This window comes from Rhea americana, unplaced genomic scaffold, assembly GCF_003343005.1.
Source record: "Rhea americana isolate MKP2758 unplaced genomic scaffold, rheAme1 scaffold_151, whole genome shotgun sequence".
NCBI classification, from domain to species: domain Eukaryota; kingdom Metazoa; phylum Chordata; class Aves; order Rheiformes; family Rheidae; genus Rhea; species Rhea americana.
In genome coordinates, this window is record NW_028185606.1 from 2,213,676 (window position 1) to 2,231,703 (window position 18,028).

Here is an 18,028-nt window from a genome sequence, read left to right on the forward strand (position 1 = left end):
AGTTTAAATCAGTTGTTTCTAACGTACGAAATACCAGAGACCAGAGGTCAGTTATTTAAAGAACTTCCTAGGCCATATATTCACTCTGAATATTTTGCTCCCATAAAAAAGGCACCAGCAAAAGCTAATTTCTGTGATGTCTTTCATTCACTACTAGTTCATATTAGAGTATAAACGAAGTCTTTACTAAAGGGGATGGCATACTGGCTTAGATATAACTAACTTATCTTTCAAAATCTATTTTGAAAGTACAAAGCACTGAAAAAACTATCTAAAATTGCAGAGTCAAATCGTATCATCTTAAAAGTACTCCAAAACAATCATTTCAGTGACTAGAGATCATTTTCTGGTCTCAACTTCTACATCAATTGCATCTGGTGTTAACTAAAATATTCTCTAAAAGTTACTAGCTTACACCAGAGAAAAGCCAAAGTTATAACTGGAGTTGGAAGTTCTCTCATTTATTCTAGATTATCACAGGAGAGACTTCAGCAGGCTTGTGTGTGCACAATTATCTTGCTCAAACAAAGTCTGCACGTGCAGTATCTACAGATCTTCCCTTGTACCTACTCTCAAGGCCATAATGCGAAGTTTCAGACCATTCCCTCAGATAATTTTAGCATTTAGTTTCCTTCCTTGTGTTTCTTGGGTTAATAAAGATAATACAATTAATACTAACAAGATCACAGTTATGTTACTAAGCAGCTACAGGTAAGRGTGTTTACATCAACTTACATATTAAAATGATTCAAGGTCAATTTTGAAAGGCTGAAGTACAAAGTCTAAGCAGTTATTATAGCAACAACTCCCACTACTATGCTAATTACAGCATAACTAAAGGAAAGATATTCCCTATCCAAAGTACAGTTGTCATACACGCAGAACTGTAAACTGCTGAAGAAAACTCTGGAAATGAACCTTTGTTTTTAATGACACAAAACAAGACTAACATACCTCAGGAAGAAAGTTATGCTTTTTTATAACCTGGTACAGCATCTCATGAGTTTCTATAGCAGGTCGAATATCACCCTTCAACACCTAAAACACAAGAATGAAAATTAACACAAATTCACCACCCACGGGAGCAATATGCAAAGGTAGGCACACTTACTGTTTTCACGTAAAACCACATACCAGTTTCTAAATTTCCAGCAGATACAAACTGTAAATGTTACCCCTCCCTGGCAGTGTAAGCCACAGATATTCCTTAGAACTTTTTAAGCAAAATCAGCGAGCTCATTAAGACCACAGCCTAAGCATGGAGGGGAAAAAAAAAAAAAAAAAAAAAAACTTGGAAGGGGATTTTTTTAATGCAAATTAAACTGCTAGTTGAGGGACAGGAGAGCACAGGCTTGTCTAGATTAGGGAAATTCACAGTAGATCTCCATCATTTACAGAGACCTGGGAGATGTGGGAGATGAGGGGGAGACTGAAATGTAGTTTGTCTGAAAGATGTTACTGACAGACAAACTAGGACAAACTAGAAAACATAGTCTAAACTAGAAAACATAGACTACTAAAAAGGGGGCCTGATCAAGCGTTTTTCTGAACAGGAGTAAAGGGAGCAAACCATTAAGGACATACCTTTCTTGACACTTAACACAGTCAGAAGCACATCATATTCTGGCAGAGAAGTGACAGAAGGATCAAGCATATCCCTTGTTTAGCATTTTTGATAATCAAATTACTAACATTGACTTGTCAGCTATGTTACTGACAGGTTTGTCTGTTTACTTGTCATTAAATTTCATCTCCACATGGATTTAAGACCCACCTGCAACCCTGGGAAGAAAGCTAGCAAAGAATCCATCCAGGTCCGAGCATTTAGCATTGGTTTGTGAATATGAACGTCAAGAAGAAGAGGTGGCTGGCTAATGTATCTCATTATGGCATCGTAGTGCTGACAAACATCCAAAAAGACATGACCTTAAGTGATTAATATGTTTCCAAAAAAACCTCCAAAAGTTAAATCACAGGCTTGTGCCATTCTATTTCAAAATAAGAACAAGCATTAAACTCCAAACCATGACTGCATTTGGTCCACCTTCTAGTTTTGCAAATCAGAAGATAAGTGTAATACATACTGCAAAGCCCCACAGCATTACATACACAATATACTTAACCTTTTCTAAGTAAAATACACATGAAAGTACTGCCAGCAGCCACATGATAAATGAGCAACTATCACAGTTAAAGGCTCTTTTGTTTTGACTGAATCTTAGAGCATACAATAAACAAAGCTGAAACTCTCCCCAAGACAGCTGTCTATCTTGTCTTCTGAAGCCCAGAACGTAAATCATAAGCACATGAGCTGAATCAATAGCTAGCACACTTAATAGACATAATTGAGGCTACATAAAATTATAGTGGTGGTTGTAGTAGGTTAAGAATATGAAATAAACATTTCACTTAAGGTGTTGTGACAGGCTTTTAACTACTGATACATTCCACGTATAATAGTGCTTATGATATAAAACAAAATATTTTTATTGGATATTGCCATTTTGTAGTATTTATGAAAGACTAATGATGCCAAGAAAGTTACATTTTAATTTTACAGACCAAGTCATCTAGTACATGAGTTTTTCATTTTGAAAGTACACTTAACTCAAACATATTTGGGCCTTAGTGGTCCTAAAATTACAGATCTGCAGCACAATGCAAGATCCAGAGTTTGATTTTCAGATCATCTTTGTTATTCTAGGACAGTAAGAAGTTATATCACAGTTTGTAACAAGGAGCCCTTATGTTGTTTTACAGAAACATTTGCAGTGTTAGTCTCCAAAACATGGAAAGAAGTCCACAAGAAAATTCCAGCCTTTGTTGGATTGGGTCAAAATACTTGATCAGGTGACAGTTCACTCAAGATCAACAAAAAAAAAAAGAGTATATTGAAAAGAGCTGGCACCATACAGAGGTCACAGAAATTCTGCTGAAGTGTTCTTCATCAGCTACACTCTTACAGGCTAACAGTTGACTGACAACACAATTAGTCTTAGGTTACTCTTAAATCTAAGCAAGGAATTAACTTACTGTGTTAAATCTTTCCAGGAAACTGTCATCTCCCAGCAAGACATAGGCTTTTAATAAATATTCATAATATGAATCTATCCCTGCTCCAACGCCGCTATCTAGAAATAGCAGAAAATGAAAAGGCTGTTTTACTTCAATTAGCTATATAAATAATTTCATATGGTTTGATTTTAAAATGAAACAAAAAGCCTCCTGTCACTAGCACTAAAGGCTATGCAGTATTAAGGCACATAATATGAACAAATTTGCACTTAAGCTAGATGTTTCGTTCTCTCATCTGACACAATGTTTCCACTGACTGGCATACACAAGTGAAGTCTTACTTATATTATTTATATTTTTACTAGGTATTTATAGAAGAGTCCCTGAAAATTCACCTCAAGGCACTCCTCTCAGTATTAAGTGAATCAAAAATATTTTCTTTGCAATGAAAAAAACCCAACTTCTCAGCCAAAACACTCTTTCAGGGAAAAGCCAGGCCTTTTTGTGGCAAGTTTCTTCAGATCTCAAGCATGCACGTCTACTTGCCTGTCTCATTAACGTTTTTAAATAGTCTAGATAAATGTGCACAGGAAAAAGTTGAAAAAAGCAACAACAACAAAAAACCTCAAGAACTCCTTCTTCCTCCAAACCACCTGCAGTCCCAAATCCTGGAGTTGGAACGCCACACACCTTTGCGGACCCAATCTCCAGTGTGAATATTAATAGTAACGCCAACTAAATTGCTACTGCGTTGTCTCTTTTCCCAAATAAAATCAAGTGCTTTCCGTGCATATTCCTGCAACAGACAAACAAGAAAACTCATTAAATGAAACTACAGAAAAACAAAAGAATTAAGGGACGGACACAACAGATTTTTATTTTTTTGTGTACTGAAATATACTATTTCATAGCATCTTATTTTCTAAGAAAGAATTATATAACTCAGCATTATATTACATACACTTGAACAGTAAAACTTTCAGTACACACACAGTCATTCTGTTGCTAATTAGAAGGAAAGGTGCTCTTCTGTGCCACTGTTTGCCAACACACTATACGATCTTAGGCAAGTCACTAAAGCCCCTCTGCCCAGGTTTCTTAATCTGTAAAGCTGCGTATACAGAAAGGATATTGTAACCTAATTAAAAAGAAAAAAAAAAAAAAAAAAAAAAAAAAAAAAAAAAAAAAAAAAAAAAAAAAAAAAAAAAAAACACACACACTAAGTCTTTTCAGGCATTTCAAGGTGCAGCATCAACCTCTGTCATTAGCACGTAAACTATTTATGACCTTTATATATACAGAAAGGAAAGAGTAAGTTGAGAGTAACAGACAACAAAAATGGTTCTAGGCTGCAACCACATGCACTGGACTTTAGGGGCTGATTTCTGCCAACACTCAACACTGGCCTACCCGTGCTTCCACTAGGTACCACAGAATAAAATGAAACACTGGGTCAATATTGACTGCTTGCAAAAAAAAAAATCTAATCTGAAAAAGCGCTTTTTTTAAAAAAAAATCATTTACCAAAGAAACTATCTGCATACATTTCATTTTGCTTTCCAGTGACAATATAGGTATTGCAGAAATTCAATGGGACTGCTAATTGCGGCACTTTTGAAAAACCCCTCTTTAATGAGCAGCACAAAGCCCTGACCCTAAGAGCTTTATAACTTTCTTTCTTTACAAAAARGAAGTTGTTACCATTATTTTACTAGTTTAGCCTTTCCTGATTTATGACAAAGAAAGCAGAAAAACATGATTAAGAACACATTTACTCTGCAGTTTGAGTAGAATTTTCATGCAGTATCCAAAACTCACCTGTTACCTATATTGACTACTATACATTTTCACCGCTTAATATTCTTGGAAGCCCTGCAACTCAATCAATGTCTAAACAGACAATCTAATCTGAACAACAGAGCAACAGAGATACTTAACATCTAGCTAACAGGAAAGCTGTACAAGCCCAGTGAACACATTAATCTAGGCAGACAGTACTACGACACAGTTTGGAGAGTATAAGTGCACAAATGTCACTAACAGCCCAGTCAGGCCAGCACAATGTTTACTACTAGCAGTGATGTGTGGCAAAAAAAAGGTCTGCTTGTGATCAAGATTCCAGCTTTGTAGGTAAAACTTGGCAAAGAAAATAATCTATAAAGAGAACTTATTTCAGACTGAGCAATGAAACTGGATTTTTTTTTTTTTTAAAAACCTCTAACATTGTAAGTTACATTAAAAAAAAAATCTCACTTTTCTTCTTGCCAGTCCAACAAATGAGTGGTACCCCTCTACCCGAACACTTCGCAGATATTATCCTTTAACTGGAGTCTTCAGAACATTATAATAATACAGAAGTAAACAAGGTTAAATCCTTTAAAGAAAATTACTTCCCGTTTTAAAATAAAAGATAAAAAAACACTTCCAGGGGAAAAAAAAAAATCATAATCACAACATATCTGAGCACACAAACTTCCTGTGCAAAACATAAAATATGCATCCATTTGATGAACCCAAAATTATTTTCCCCCAAATCCACAGAAATGTAACAGAAAACTAATGCATACGTAATCCCAACAAATAAGAGAACATGAAAAACAAACCTCAAATACAGATGTTCCTGTGAATCGGCTTAAAGCTGCAAACTCAAGGATCAAAGTACCTGCACAAGCAGTGCAGGTATCTGTTTCTGTTCCTGTTCGTGCCTCTGGATGTCTTACACCAAATTTCAAGTTTACCTAGAGAAAAGTAGAGATTATCCTCATTACTTTTACTAGCTGCAAGTCACATTCCCATGACAGATCTATATAGCAACCAGACAATCCACACTTTCCCTAGAGGCAAGAAAAAGGACTATTCTCCTCCATCCTCATCAAATTTGCTTTACCACCATACTGTCAAGTCAAACATGCATATGAAATTATCCAGAAGAAACTTAATCTCCCAAAACTAGGACTGGCCCAAAAGCTAGTCGCCTGGTTCATCAGATGTTTAAATAAAAGAACACCTCCCTGAAAATCAAATTCTAGCRATTTATTTACCAGCAAGCCAGAATATCTCAGAACCTGACAAGTGTTCACTGAAATTAAGCTTTATAAATATCTTAGTATTCCTGGCTCCAGAGAATACCTGCTAGATGGACCGGCTTTCGGACCAGGCACAACATATGACTTTCTGCAATCCAGTGAGAGCTATCTCAGCAAAAGATTGTCAAACCTAGAACACTTTGAATTAAACATTTTCACYAGAAAAATGCTGATTTTACTGAGCCTAAATTTAATTTGTGAGGAGGTTTCCAAAAAAAGAGCTAAATYTCACAAAAAGTCAATGAACCATATACATAGGTAATATTTTTCCCTCATTTCAGGACTGAAATGTACTATGCTTCCCCCCCTCCTTTTTTTTTAAAAAACTATAATGGACTGTTTTACATTAAGCCAGTATTTTAAAATTACAGTTCTGCAGTTGTCTTTGCCTGTTTAAATGTTTGGATGCAGCMCATGAAGATTAATCTATTTTGTGCTGAATTAACAAGCACAGGCTTGCGAGTTCATCTCTCATGCACTCAGTKAGGTTTCTACCATAACAGGAAGCTTCTCTTCTGAGCTACTTGGTTGTAGTGGAGTAAAGTATCAGTAGAGAGAGATTAGAAAAGATATCTACTGTTCTTATTTACTCAAAACAACGTATGTTAGAACRGTCTGAGCTGGAAAGGCTGGAGATCCAAAGCACCTAAAACTGTACTTCAAAATACTATGTAGCATGTGTCATAAAATAGTCATTTATCAGCCTTCGGTTTTCTGTATGCTTAATAAATACATATAAGTGATTTTAGAAACCAAAATTAAAGAAAGCTACAAAAGTTTTGCTTATAGAAGCATTTTTGCCTTGCAGAAACCACAGAACTTACTCTTGGATAAGGGAGACCACTAGTGGTGTTAAAAGCAGGTAAAAGCTTGTAGCCTAACTCCTTTGCCATGTGCAGAAGTTCACCACTGTACCACTGCATATATTCACCTTTTTCTTTCAGCATAATTGCCACTGAATGCCCACCTAGGAGACCTCTAAACACAAGAAAAAAAGTTATCCACATCTCAATAAGTATATTCATCTCAACAGCAGTACAGCAATTTCTAGAATTCAGGCTACTGTATAAATAACCGTGCTACGTTCACATAGGCTTGATTTTCAGAAATGCTGAGCAGAACCAACTCCACCTAAAATCACAGTGCGCTGTCAGTATTTTGAAAGTAATTTTTATTGCTTAGGACTGTCCTAATCAATAGAGGAATCATTGATTCATCTATACAGTTATTCTTGACTGACTAATACCTTTAAAATTTTGCATAATAGCTTAAAATTAGCATGGTCTGATCCTGCTTTGAGCAGGTAGTTGGACTACAGATCTCCAGAGATGCTTTCCAATCTGAAATAACCTACRATCCTAAGTGAAACGTTGTATCTATTAAATCAAGTATTGAACAGTAGCTGAGACTGTTTCCATTACAAAAAAAACCTACCACTACCTTGGCACACTTCACTTTTTCCCCCCTTTTCAATAAGAAAAGCTATGCCTGCAGGGGTAGATGGGGGCCAACTTGATTCAGTTCTGCCTCACATTTTAAAGCCTTCCTTACAGCAGCTGTAGAATTATGCTGTCAAAGGAAGAACTGTATTAAACRAGGTGAAAAAGCACAGAAATGTGCGCCTTACGGACATTAGCTAGAAAGCACATCTTTAAGAGTTCTGAAACCATAAAAATTACTCACCCGAGGACTCTTATGTTGGTTTCGAAGACTGATACAACTATGTCATTATCTAAATTAACATCTTTTATTACTTTTTTTACAGCCTCTTCAAACTCTTTGGTTTTATTTAACACCTGGAAAACAAATATAAGCAGTGTTCAGGTTCCAGCATAGCTAACAGTAACACTTAAGTACTACATAACAAGTGCAACGGATTAAAAAAGGAAGCATTCAAGATGCCTTTGACTGATATTTGGACCCTGCAGGGGCATACTCTGATATATTGTGAACAGACAGTAATATTTCCATTTTCCTTGCGAGATACACGTGAGAATAAGTGCTGTAAACGAACAACAACGTCGCTGGGAACGCACAGCTCAGGGATGTTTGTCCCTTCTACTCCCAGATCCTGACTGCAGCACACGGCGACTCAGCAGGCTACAGGCTTCACCTACGCTAGCAGAGTGGCTGAAAAATAGCCTGCTCCGATACCCCTCTGATTTCAGAAAAGCTTCCTATCCACAGACTAGTAAGTCCCATCCTAAGTTAGATGAATTTGTCTGAGCGGTCTTCGTCCTCCCACCAGTTTTCTCCCTTTGCCTGAAGCACAGCTTGGTCATTTCTTGCACATTTGCTTTCTCGTTGACATTCTTTTAGTTACATTAAGAATCTTTGTGACTTACTCAATTCCACAAATGTTAATCCTGCTCTAAGACCAGAGAAAAATAAATCACCATAACCCATTAGAGCATCTAGCAAAGACTTGAGAGTTGCAGGCTCCAAGTTGTCAACATTTGCAGGCCTGMTTCAAATGAGTCTGGGTTATCTCACAGCAAYAWTATAAAGAGAAAAGTCATCAGAGAAAGAGTATCATATGATTCATATCCCAAACCAGCACTGTTAGGATTTTCAAGACTTTTAAAATGTTATTTGCTAGGAATAGCAAATAGAAAAAAGCCACTCCTAGTTTCCCATTTTATAATGGTGAAATACGCCAACGGGACTAAAAAAATCTAACAAAAAACAGTTCAATAATCATAGGAGTCCTTTAATAAGAGACAGACAGAATGTGAGAAACTTGGCAATGTTTCCTGGCAAACACTTCCAGGGTTACATTTTTTATAATATACATTCAAGTGCATACATTCAAGTGCATACAAATTCATCCATGAAACATTTGTATGTACGCTTTAAGAACATAAATAATTCTGCAGCTATTAAGAGGTGTTTGCCTGTAAGTCTTACAACCTTCCTCTTTCAGGAAGAAACTACATAAAGACAACACTGTTTTATAAAATGCCTAGTCAGCATGTTCCTTTAAATTATAACGGGAGGCAAACTCACATACCCTTTTATTTTGTTGTAGAGCCCAAGAAAAACAAGAGAAGAAAATGTCAATGAACTACCAAGGAACTATTCTAGTATTCTCTTTGCAATGAATTCCAAACACCACCATCGCAGCACTTGGAAGCTCTTACAAGCAATAGCCACTTTTAACAGATGGCTAGAAATCAAAGGTGAAGTAAGATTAAATTGTCTTACATAAAATAGAATGCTTAACAAAATAGAAAGCTAAAAAAGAAGCTGGAACAGCAGAAAACAAGTCATTGTTTTAGCAAAGTTTATCAACAGATTAAACCTACCACAAGAGTGTCCAAGGTATCAATCAAGGTCAGTGAAAACCTATGAAATAAAAATTAGAACAGATTTATTATTTTAAGTCTGTATGTTTGAATTAATTTTTTAGTAATAAGCAATACCATTGAAGAGAATTAATTTAATTCCCACAGATCATCAGCTACTAAAAACTTAGTTTTCTACAGTACATGTTTAATATCAGAATTAACACTGCTTGTATTAAGCCTCTTCCCCTTGCTAGGGACCAAAATAGGAGTTGACTGGAATTAGTTATGATTAAATAATAAATCTTTTATTTACTACAAAGATTTCAAAGTTCGTGCAAGTAAATTAGTTTTTTATTCCTTGTCTCCAACCAAATGCTACTGATACTGACTCTGAAAACAGATCCAAAAGAATGGTTCAAAGTCTTTTTCCAAATCCTTTTTTTAAATGACAAATGTTGACTTACTAAGTGTAATAATAAAAAGGGTTATTTATTCAGGGAGATTAAAGAATCATCCACTATCAGAAATTATTCTATCTACTTAAAAGAAAGCTGTGATTTGTTGCAATCAATAAAGAAATATTCTAATGCACACTCAATGATGATGCCTTGCTAAGGTGAAAGCTACAATACAGCTAAAAATGTCTGCTCAGTGTTGACTGAGACAAAAAAAAAAAAAAAAAAAAAAAGAAAAGCAAACTCAGTGTTGGCATGATTGGTGAAAGGATAAAGAAAACGCTGCTATTTTGTCATCAGACTTCTGTGTGGGATATAATGGAACAGAAAAAAGTACGAAAAATGAGCAATATGGATGCTTGACAGGATGTAGCAACTTCTGTACTAGGAACAAGCAAACATACCAGCACTCCAGCCTGCAAAAGTGACAGCTGAAGTGTCATTAGATGAAGATTTTAAAATTCCACGCGGCATGAAGTGACTGAGAAACTGCTATTCACATTTTTTCACAGTAAATTTTACCCGGTGCCACCCAGCACTAGCAAGTGGCAGGCTTAAAATAAAATAAAAWTTTTTAAAAAACTTTTTCCATAAAAAGAGAACATCAAGTCAGGGAACTCGCTGCAACAGGTAGCTTTGGCTTTAGAAGCCAAACTCTTACTTGGATTTGAAAAAGATTAGACAAAAATCTGTGGAATAAAACCCCACAATTGGCCTTTAAAGAGGTATCACCCCRTGCTCAGCTGCACTTGGATCCGTATCGTTTGCCTGTTCATTTCTTCTTCTTTAGGCGTGTTACAGGGCACACAGCTGTAGATAGCGTACCCAGCTGCGTGGGCCTTCGGCCTAACCCAGTACGATCGCTCTTATATTAAGAAAGCCGTAACACACATAAAGGAACTTACAGAATCCATAAGTAATACTACTGAAATTGAAACTTTTGGAAACAGTCACCCCTGTAATCATTGAATGGTTAGCAAATGCCATGAATTTTAAAAAGTGCTCGGCATCTGAGACACCATAGACATTAGCCTGCGCATGAAAACAACCAAAATTCTACTTAAGTGGCCACGTACTACCACTTTAATATTRTAAGATATGACATTGTGTCATTATGTGAGACAGACTAACTAGTGACTATGTGTAACAATGCATAACAAATACACCATTTTTCCCACATAGTGAGGAAGATTATGTACTGCACAGCTATAGAAAAGGCTGGTATGCATACCTGCATACACGCTCCCTGGCCCTAGACTGAAGTAGAAGTGACTGAGCCATCTCATCCTGGGAATTTTTTMTTTCTTTCTTTCTTTTTTTCTTTTTCTTTTCTAACTACACTGTGATTGCAAGAACATAACTGATGAGGCAAGTAACAACTACTACATAAGACACTTGATAAACATTTAAATAGCATATATGCAAAAAATACTAATATATTGCTCAAGGCAATTCAGAAAGATATTTTCACTCAAATGACATTAAAAAGAATGCATGACCAGGATTAAAAATAAAATTTCTTGAGATTTTTCTTATCAGTCATATCTCCCAACAGCAGTATCTCCAGTATCAGTATCTCCAAGGTCAATCCACGTGATTTTAAGTAGATGACAGGATTATATTTGAATCTCTAGACTAAGGAACTTTTCTATGTAACAAAAATAACCAATATGACATGCTCAATAGCATACAGCGAATTAGGAATAGAGTTTAAGAACTTAGGTTCTGATTACCACTGTTCTGCTCAAGGACACAAAGCAGCGATACCAATACAAAAAAGCAACAGCTCTTTGTATTTGCTCTGCAAACAAACTGCGCACATACAGGCACCATTTCATACCAAAAAAAAAAAWATCTCAAAACAATTACGAACACATTCATAATAATTCAACTTTGTCTTTGACCATTTAATTTGCCATGGAGAGGGGGRAAAAAAAAAGTACCTTAAACCCACACCTTGCCCACTCCAAAACATCAAAAAACATTACTTTGTATTATAAGCCATCTTAGGAGAAAATTTAGCACAAATTTCCAGCTCTGAGATAATGGTTTCTACAGCACAAAGGCTCATGCTACCACAACTATAATAACACTTCCTAATTTCAGCTGTGCAGAACAGTAAGCTGTTAACTCCTGTAACGCCTATTTAGCGACCAAAAGTACTAACGCCATAACAYGAGCTCACACTGGAAAGGTTTTGTTAACATATAAACTTGCAGAATGACAGTTAAATCTGTCTTTGGCTCTCATTCACTGATCACCAGTCAATTCTCTTCTTCTGATTAAGGAACAATTTCAAGTCAGTTAATGTCATGGGAGGAAATAAAAGATTTCTGCCTAACTTCAAAGTAGTTCACAATTACTGTTCTCTTTCCAAAAGCTTTCCCCCCCCCCCCCCGTAACAGAATTTGAGACACGTCTACATTTTTCAGTGCACCCACAGAATTTCAATAARTAAGTTCTTTTTCAACTGATATACTCAGAAGCAAGTTCTGTAGTCTGCAAATTGTGCTAAGATTCCTAGTTGTTTATATCAGACAGGAACTGTTTCAAGCACTAACTTTCCCAAGGCATCGTCTACATCCCCTCGACTCGGTTCCTGACCCCGCACTCGTCCACGACAAGTTAAAGGCATGAGTTCGTCAGCTGGATAGGCATGTTCCTGTAGGGAAGCAAATGAACAAGCAGGTGAATAAAGTTGCAACTTTTATAGCCATTTCATTAAATCTTCATAGTTCATTAAAAGAAAGCCTATATTTCAGAAAAAAAAGTACAACCAGCTTACAATAATTAAACTGTGAACACAGCAATGAGACCTTGTTTTCCTCCTCTTTCTTGCCCATCTTCCAAAGAAGTCTGGACCAACTAATGGTCTACACCACAACCCAAAAACGACCAATTAATCTGATCACCAATTAAATCAGTTGTTTCCTGCAAAAAGGCACACACAAGATTTCCTACAATGTTTCTTAGGCAGAGATTATCTCAAAGATGAGCTTAAGGCTTAAAACTAAACACAGGCATCAGGAACTGGCTGACACTTCACAGAAAATGAATGGGAGTTGGACTTTACATTTGGAAACATTTCCAAAACAACTTAAGTAACTCAGTCACAGTTGRTGACAGATAAGAGAACTCACTTAGARGTTAAAATAATAAAACATTGGTAAATCACTATGTAATATATAGGAAAGGGTCACAGTCACACATTTTWAAAAAAAGCCTGTGAAGACTGAGCCTTGGACAAAAAATTTTTAGAAAAGTGACATTGCAGATTGCTTCTTTCAGAACTGTGGAAAAGTAACTATGACTTTTATTAAAAAGTAGCAAAGCAAGTTGCCTAGTTGCATAGTAACATTATTTATTTCTCTTCACTCAGGCAGAAATAACAAAAGGGTCACCATTGCCTAAGTCAAACATATCAAACAAGATGCCTATTCTTACTTCCAATCAGTTCAGCACAAGTTTTGTAGTTTTAAACTACCAAAATGGGGAATCAAAGGAAATACGTACAAATATAAAAACTCATTATTGTGAAATACGAGAGGTTTACTGTAAGAGTTGCCAATGTCATTAAGAAAGATAAACCTTAGGTATATCTAACTTCAATTATCACACAAAAAATCRCCTCTGTTAGAAGCCTGAGGTGAGAGACCTGGGCTAGGGGGTGGAGTGCCTCTCTTTTGGTTCCATCAGGAAACAGATGCATGGTAACTAATATGCTACGATTCCCAATTACAGACACTGAATTTGGGAAAACAAAAACAAAACAAAAAAAACAACAAAAAAACCACCCTTGCAAATACAGATCAACCATGGAATAAAGCAGAAAAGGAGGAATGTTCTTCTGCTAATAAACAGCTCTTACAGCAATTTCTTTTGAAAGTGATGATCCGTTTCCCTATCACTCCCCCCACCACGTATTACAGTCTTTGCACAATTCTTTGTCCTCATCGAGTTCTACTACAAAAGCTAGAATCTGAATCATTCAAATATAGTCTGGGTATTTCTGACTATCTAYGAAAAGTATTCAGAAAAAAACAGATCAAAAGACTACAAGGCAAAAGCAATATCAAAGTTAAGATCACTGGCTTAAACTACGGAGAAAAAAAAGATGATTAAAAATTCTGGAGAAGATTAACTTTTTAGTCTTCTTTCCTTCTTATTTTTTACTCTAACTTTTTTAGTCTTAAAATATCATAAAGGAACTAGAAACATTTTGAAAAATAGAAGTTCACTTAGTCTCTTTATTGGGTTATTGAGTCAAGTGATTTCCTAAACTTGTAACTCTTCCAGTTCAAGTAACCTCAAAGGGAATACAAAGATGTTAAATACAACTTATGGCACAAATGTTACAATCAACGTTTCTGGAAAATATCCTACTGTAGCTCAATGGATATTCTGGAGTTTCTACACATTCTGATAGAATGGATCATCATATTTCTTAAGGTCAGGACTATAAATTCATAGCAGCATTTTATTTGAAAAAAGAAAAAGGTTGCATTGCTATTAGTGCTGTATACCACAAAATACTTTCTAGCCTAATGTGAAAGACATGTTCAAATATTCTTTCTGAGAGTAAAGAAAAAACCCTATTTATCAGAAATACTGTTGAAAAACAAATGAAAAAAAAAGCAACTTTCTGCTCATTCCTGCTAAGGACTGAAAAAAAAAAAGACTAGGGAGGTTTCCCCCTTGCAGGTCAACATGAATTTTAAGTCTTCTAGCTACTCATGTCTCAAATATGTATTAATAGAAACTGAAAATCAGCTGTCTGTTTCAAAAGCAACCATAAAAAATAMTTCATTTTCTTGCTGTTGGAGTAAGTCTCATACTCTAATCTTTTCTTAGACTTTAAACAAACATGCCACATTTCTCTATTTGATTAGTGTTCAAGCATACGTGGCAAGTAAATATCCTTTTGGCTTCTAAGTTTCCAGGATAGCTGAAGTCATTCTTCCCCTTCATCTAGAATTTTGTTCCTACAGATGTAGCAAGGTATCTAACCAGTTCCTAATTTATCACAACAAACAGACCCTTCCTACCTGCACGAAACTTTTTGCCCAACTTTGCCAAATAGCCACAGGTTTTTACTTCAGATAGTTGTGAGAAGTGGACAAAGCTAAGCATTTCTAARGAATCAGGTCCCAAGCAATAAGCCTCAAATCATCGCTAAGCAGCCTGATGTCAAGTTAAGATGTCAAAAGCAAGAGTTCAGGCTTAAAAAAAAAAAAGAAGTCAACTGCACCAATTTTCCATCTATTAATTCTATAACTCTCACACACTATAAATAAGCAACTCACATGCTCCACTAGCTTTTAAGCCTCATGAGCTAAATCATAAAACAGAAATTGGGACATGTGGCAAGATAGTTTCAGAAGACAGCAGTTTGTCATGTGGGAACTGGTGCAACTTGAAAAGGGAAAAAAAAAGTCACTGCTGCAACAGTTGCAAAGAACATACAAGAAAACCTGTCAACATAAACCTGGTAAGAATAAATATTTTGTATTTTCCACATCTACAGTTTCTCCTCAGAAAGGTATTGCTGATAGTGTACTTGAAATTAACTGTCACTCAAGGAAAGCCAGTCTACCTTTAGGTACAACAAATTCTTTATTCTGGAATACATCTAAACTAAGCTAACATATTTCAAGGTTGATTAGATTGCAGAACATGAGCACACCTGAAAGAAACCACAAACTGTTTCGCACAGAAAATCACAAGCCACATTAAAAGAAATCATAGCAATGTGCCTCACTGTCATATGACAGCCGTGTATTTAGAAGAGGGGATGTACTGTAGACATGACAAAATCCCCTTTTTGTTCAGATCAAATATTACTGGTTCGTAAAAGAGCTACCAAACTGTATCCAACTTATCTTACCACAGGAGACACATATTACATATTTGAACTTTTGTTCAAGTTTTGACAATTTGGAATTTCAAACCAAAATGTTTACTGCAGATGAAAAAGTGCTCATACTCTAATGTGAAACAAACCAGTTTGAGGAAAGATCAGGCCCAGATTAACAGTTACTGTTGGCAATTTCAACCTGCTACCACTGCTCTTCTTGGAAGCAATATCTGAATGATCTTACTTATTCTAGCTTTGTTCTTCCACTCACACCTCCTTGCTATTCCTTCAGCATGTTCTGTAGGTTGCTTTCCCTCCCATGTCAATAATAGCAAACAATTCTGAAAAAAATAAGCAAATAYTATTTTACTTACCATATAATTGGTATATGCATGATCAAACATTTCCAGCACTTGGTTTCTAAAATAAGAAATTTTAGAAACAATTAGCAGTCTGCCTCAGAATATCCCTTTCACATGCCAATCTTAACACAGTAAGCTGTACTATACTGAAATCTATATATCTGAAAATCAGTAACAGGTTCACTACTAACGCACTCTGATCAAGCAAATGAAATAAGCAAATGTAATAATTTCTCCTGAATCAGTTACTTTCAGTCTCTGTAGTTAAAAGAAAAAAAAAATACATATATATCTCTTCAACTAACATGAAATTAAGTGTTTCATATGTGGGGACTCTATTCAGCTTCCTGTGCTTCCTCTTGAACAGCTGTAGATGTCACCAACACATCAAAGCTAGTAAAACTAGAGATGGAATACATTCCTTGCTCAGCAAAAAACAGCAGACAGAATTACATTCTTGTAATCATCAACACTAAAACCAACTGATAGAGCATAAATTCCGATCTATGATTTGAAAAAGYGTTACCACGCATACCTCTTCCTTGCATCTGAAATCATGGCAAATAGATCAAAAACCCTTGTATGTTATAAAAAAATATTTTACGTGTTTGAAAAGYGGTCAAGGTGAGAAATGCTACTATATAAAATAGCACTACTTTGGGGGATATTTTTTCTTTTTTGAGAGTCGGAGAGTAGTGCTTCCCATCATACCGAACTGTTTCACTGAAAGGCCCCACTAGGCAAAACGGCGTGCTAATTTCTAAGCTAACATCAACCTAATTCACAATCTCCAAAGATGAGACTGAACATAAAATGAGATAAGAACATAATTCTATTCCAAATATCTGATTCAGTTCAGTGACCTGGAAATTWAAAAAGTAATTTTAACTTACCAAATCTATTAAGGAACTCATCTAAAGAACACAGTATTACACCTTGTGATGCTTTTTTTCAGGCACTTTACTGACTCTACCTAGTCTATAGTTCTGTGATCTGTTACAGCACACAAAACCCCAGGGCTTTGCACAAGASCGCCAGGTCCAGTTGCATGACTGGACTAAGGACACTACATTCAGTATTTATCGTTCAAAAAAGAAAAAGGGTTTTTTTTTTTTTCATTTCTCTATCTATAGGTATAAAGCTTGTTCAGRGAGAATTCTGTGACTGATATGACCTAGCCAATTATACAAATACACAGATCACCTACCATTCATGAATGACCCAGCTTCAAGCCCCCACAATATCAATATACACAGTGGAAACAAAGCACTTGCATATATTCCCGGGGCATCAGAGGACACGCTGAGCACAAGTCATGAGCACAAACATTTCAAACCAATCAGTGAATAAAGTTTAAACTTCTGTTGAAGTCACCTGAGCAAAGCATACAGAATATCATATATTCCAAGTATTCAGAGATCCCGGGGAGGAGGAGGCAGAACAATAATTGTAAACATTATTAAATATGGACTTTTATCTAATGATTGACAATTGTGGAAGTCTCCAGTGTCTCTCCAATAGACTTTTTGTTTTTGCGTCTCCATCCTGCATGATGGTGATGAAACTGTCCCAATACCAGACTGAAATCATGACATACTCGCTTACACGCCTGCTTCAAAACCCCTTGCTCTGTGCAGGCAAATGCACCTTCTGTCACTGGCACTGCAGTCCTCACCCTTCAATTAAAACCCCTGTCAGGAGACAAGCAGCTTCTTACAAGCACATAAACGGGCGACCGATGGGATCTACCTCGCTATGTTGGGCAAGGATACACGCAAACATTTACCCTTTTTGAGGGAGTCTCCAACACTGCCCTGCTCCGGAGACCCGGCTGCGAGACTTACCCCCGCCCGCGCGCGCCCGGCCTTACACGCGAGCCCCGGCCGCAGGTTCCGGGGGGCTCCGAGCCGCGCCGGCCGGCGGGGACGCCCCAAGGCCCCCAGGGCCGGGGCAGAGCCGCGCCCCGGCC

The 18,028-nt window shown here is 36.5% G+C and overlaps 1 protein-coding gene across 1 annotated transcript in view; it reads right to left on the reverse strand.

The window, feature by feature from the left end:
- EDEM3 (ER degradation enhancing alpha-mannosidase like protein 3) overlaps nt 1-17,932 on the reverse strand; it is a 32,218-nt gene extending 14,286 nt beyond the window's left edge. The window contains exons 1-11 of the mRNA XM_085299682.1: nt 17,904-17,932; nt 16,072-16,117; nt 12,405-12,505; nt 9,407-9,446; nt 7,785-7,897; nt 6,926-7,079; nt 5,619-5,753; nt 3,706-3,811; nt 3,034-3,131; nt 1,775-1,900; nt 955-1,038 (exon numbers count right to left, since the gene is read on the reverse strand). Coding sequence (XP_085155808.1) covers nt 955-1,038; nt 1,775-1,900; nt 3,034-3,131; nt 3,706-3,811; nt 5,619-5,753; nt 6,926-7,079; nt 7,785-7,897; nt 9,407-9,446; nt 12,405-12,505; nt 16,072-16,101 — 987 coding nt within the window. The 5' untranslated portion in view covers nt 16,102-16,117; nt 17,904-17,932. The remainder of the gene's footprint in view (nt 1-954; nt 1,039-1,774; nt 1,901-3,033; nt 3,132-3,705; nt 3,812-5,618; nt 5,754-6,925; nt 7,080-7,784; nt 7,898-9,406; nt 9,447-12,404; nt 12,506-16,071; nt 16,118-17,903) is intronic.
- Between the last annotated feature and the right edge of the window lie 96 nt (nt 17,933-18,028).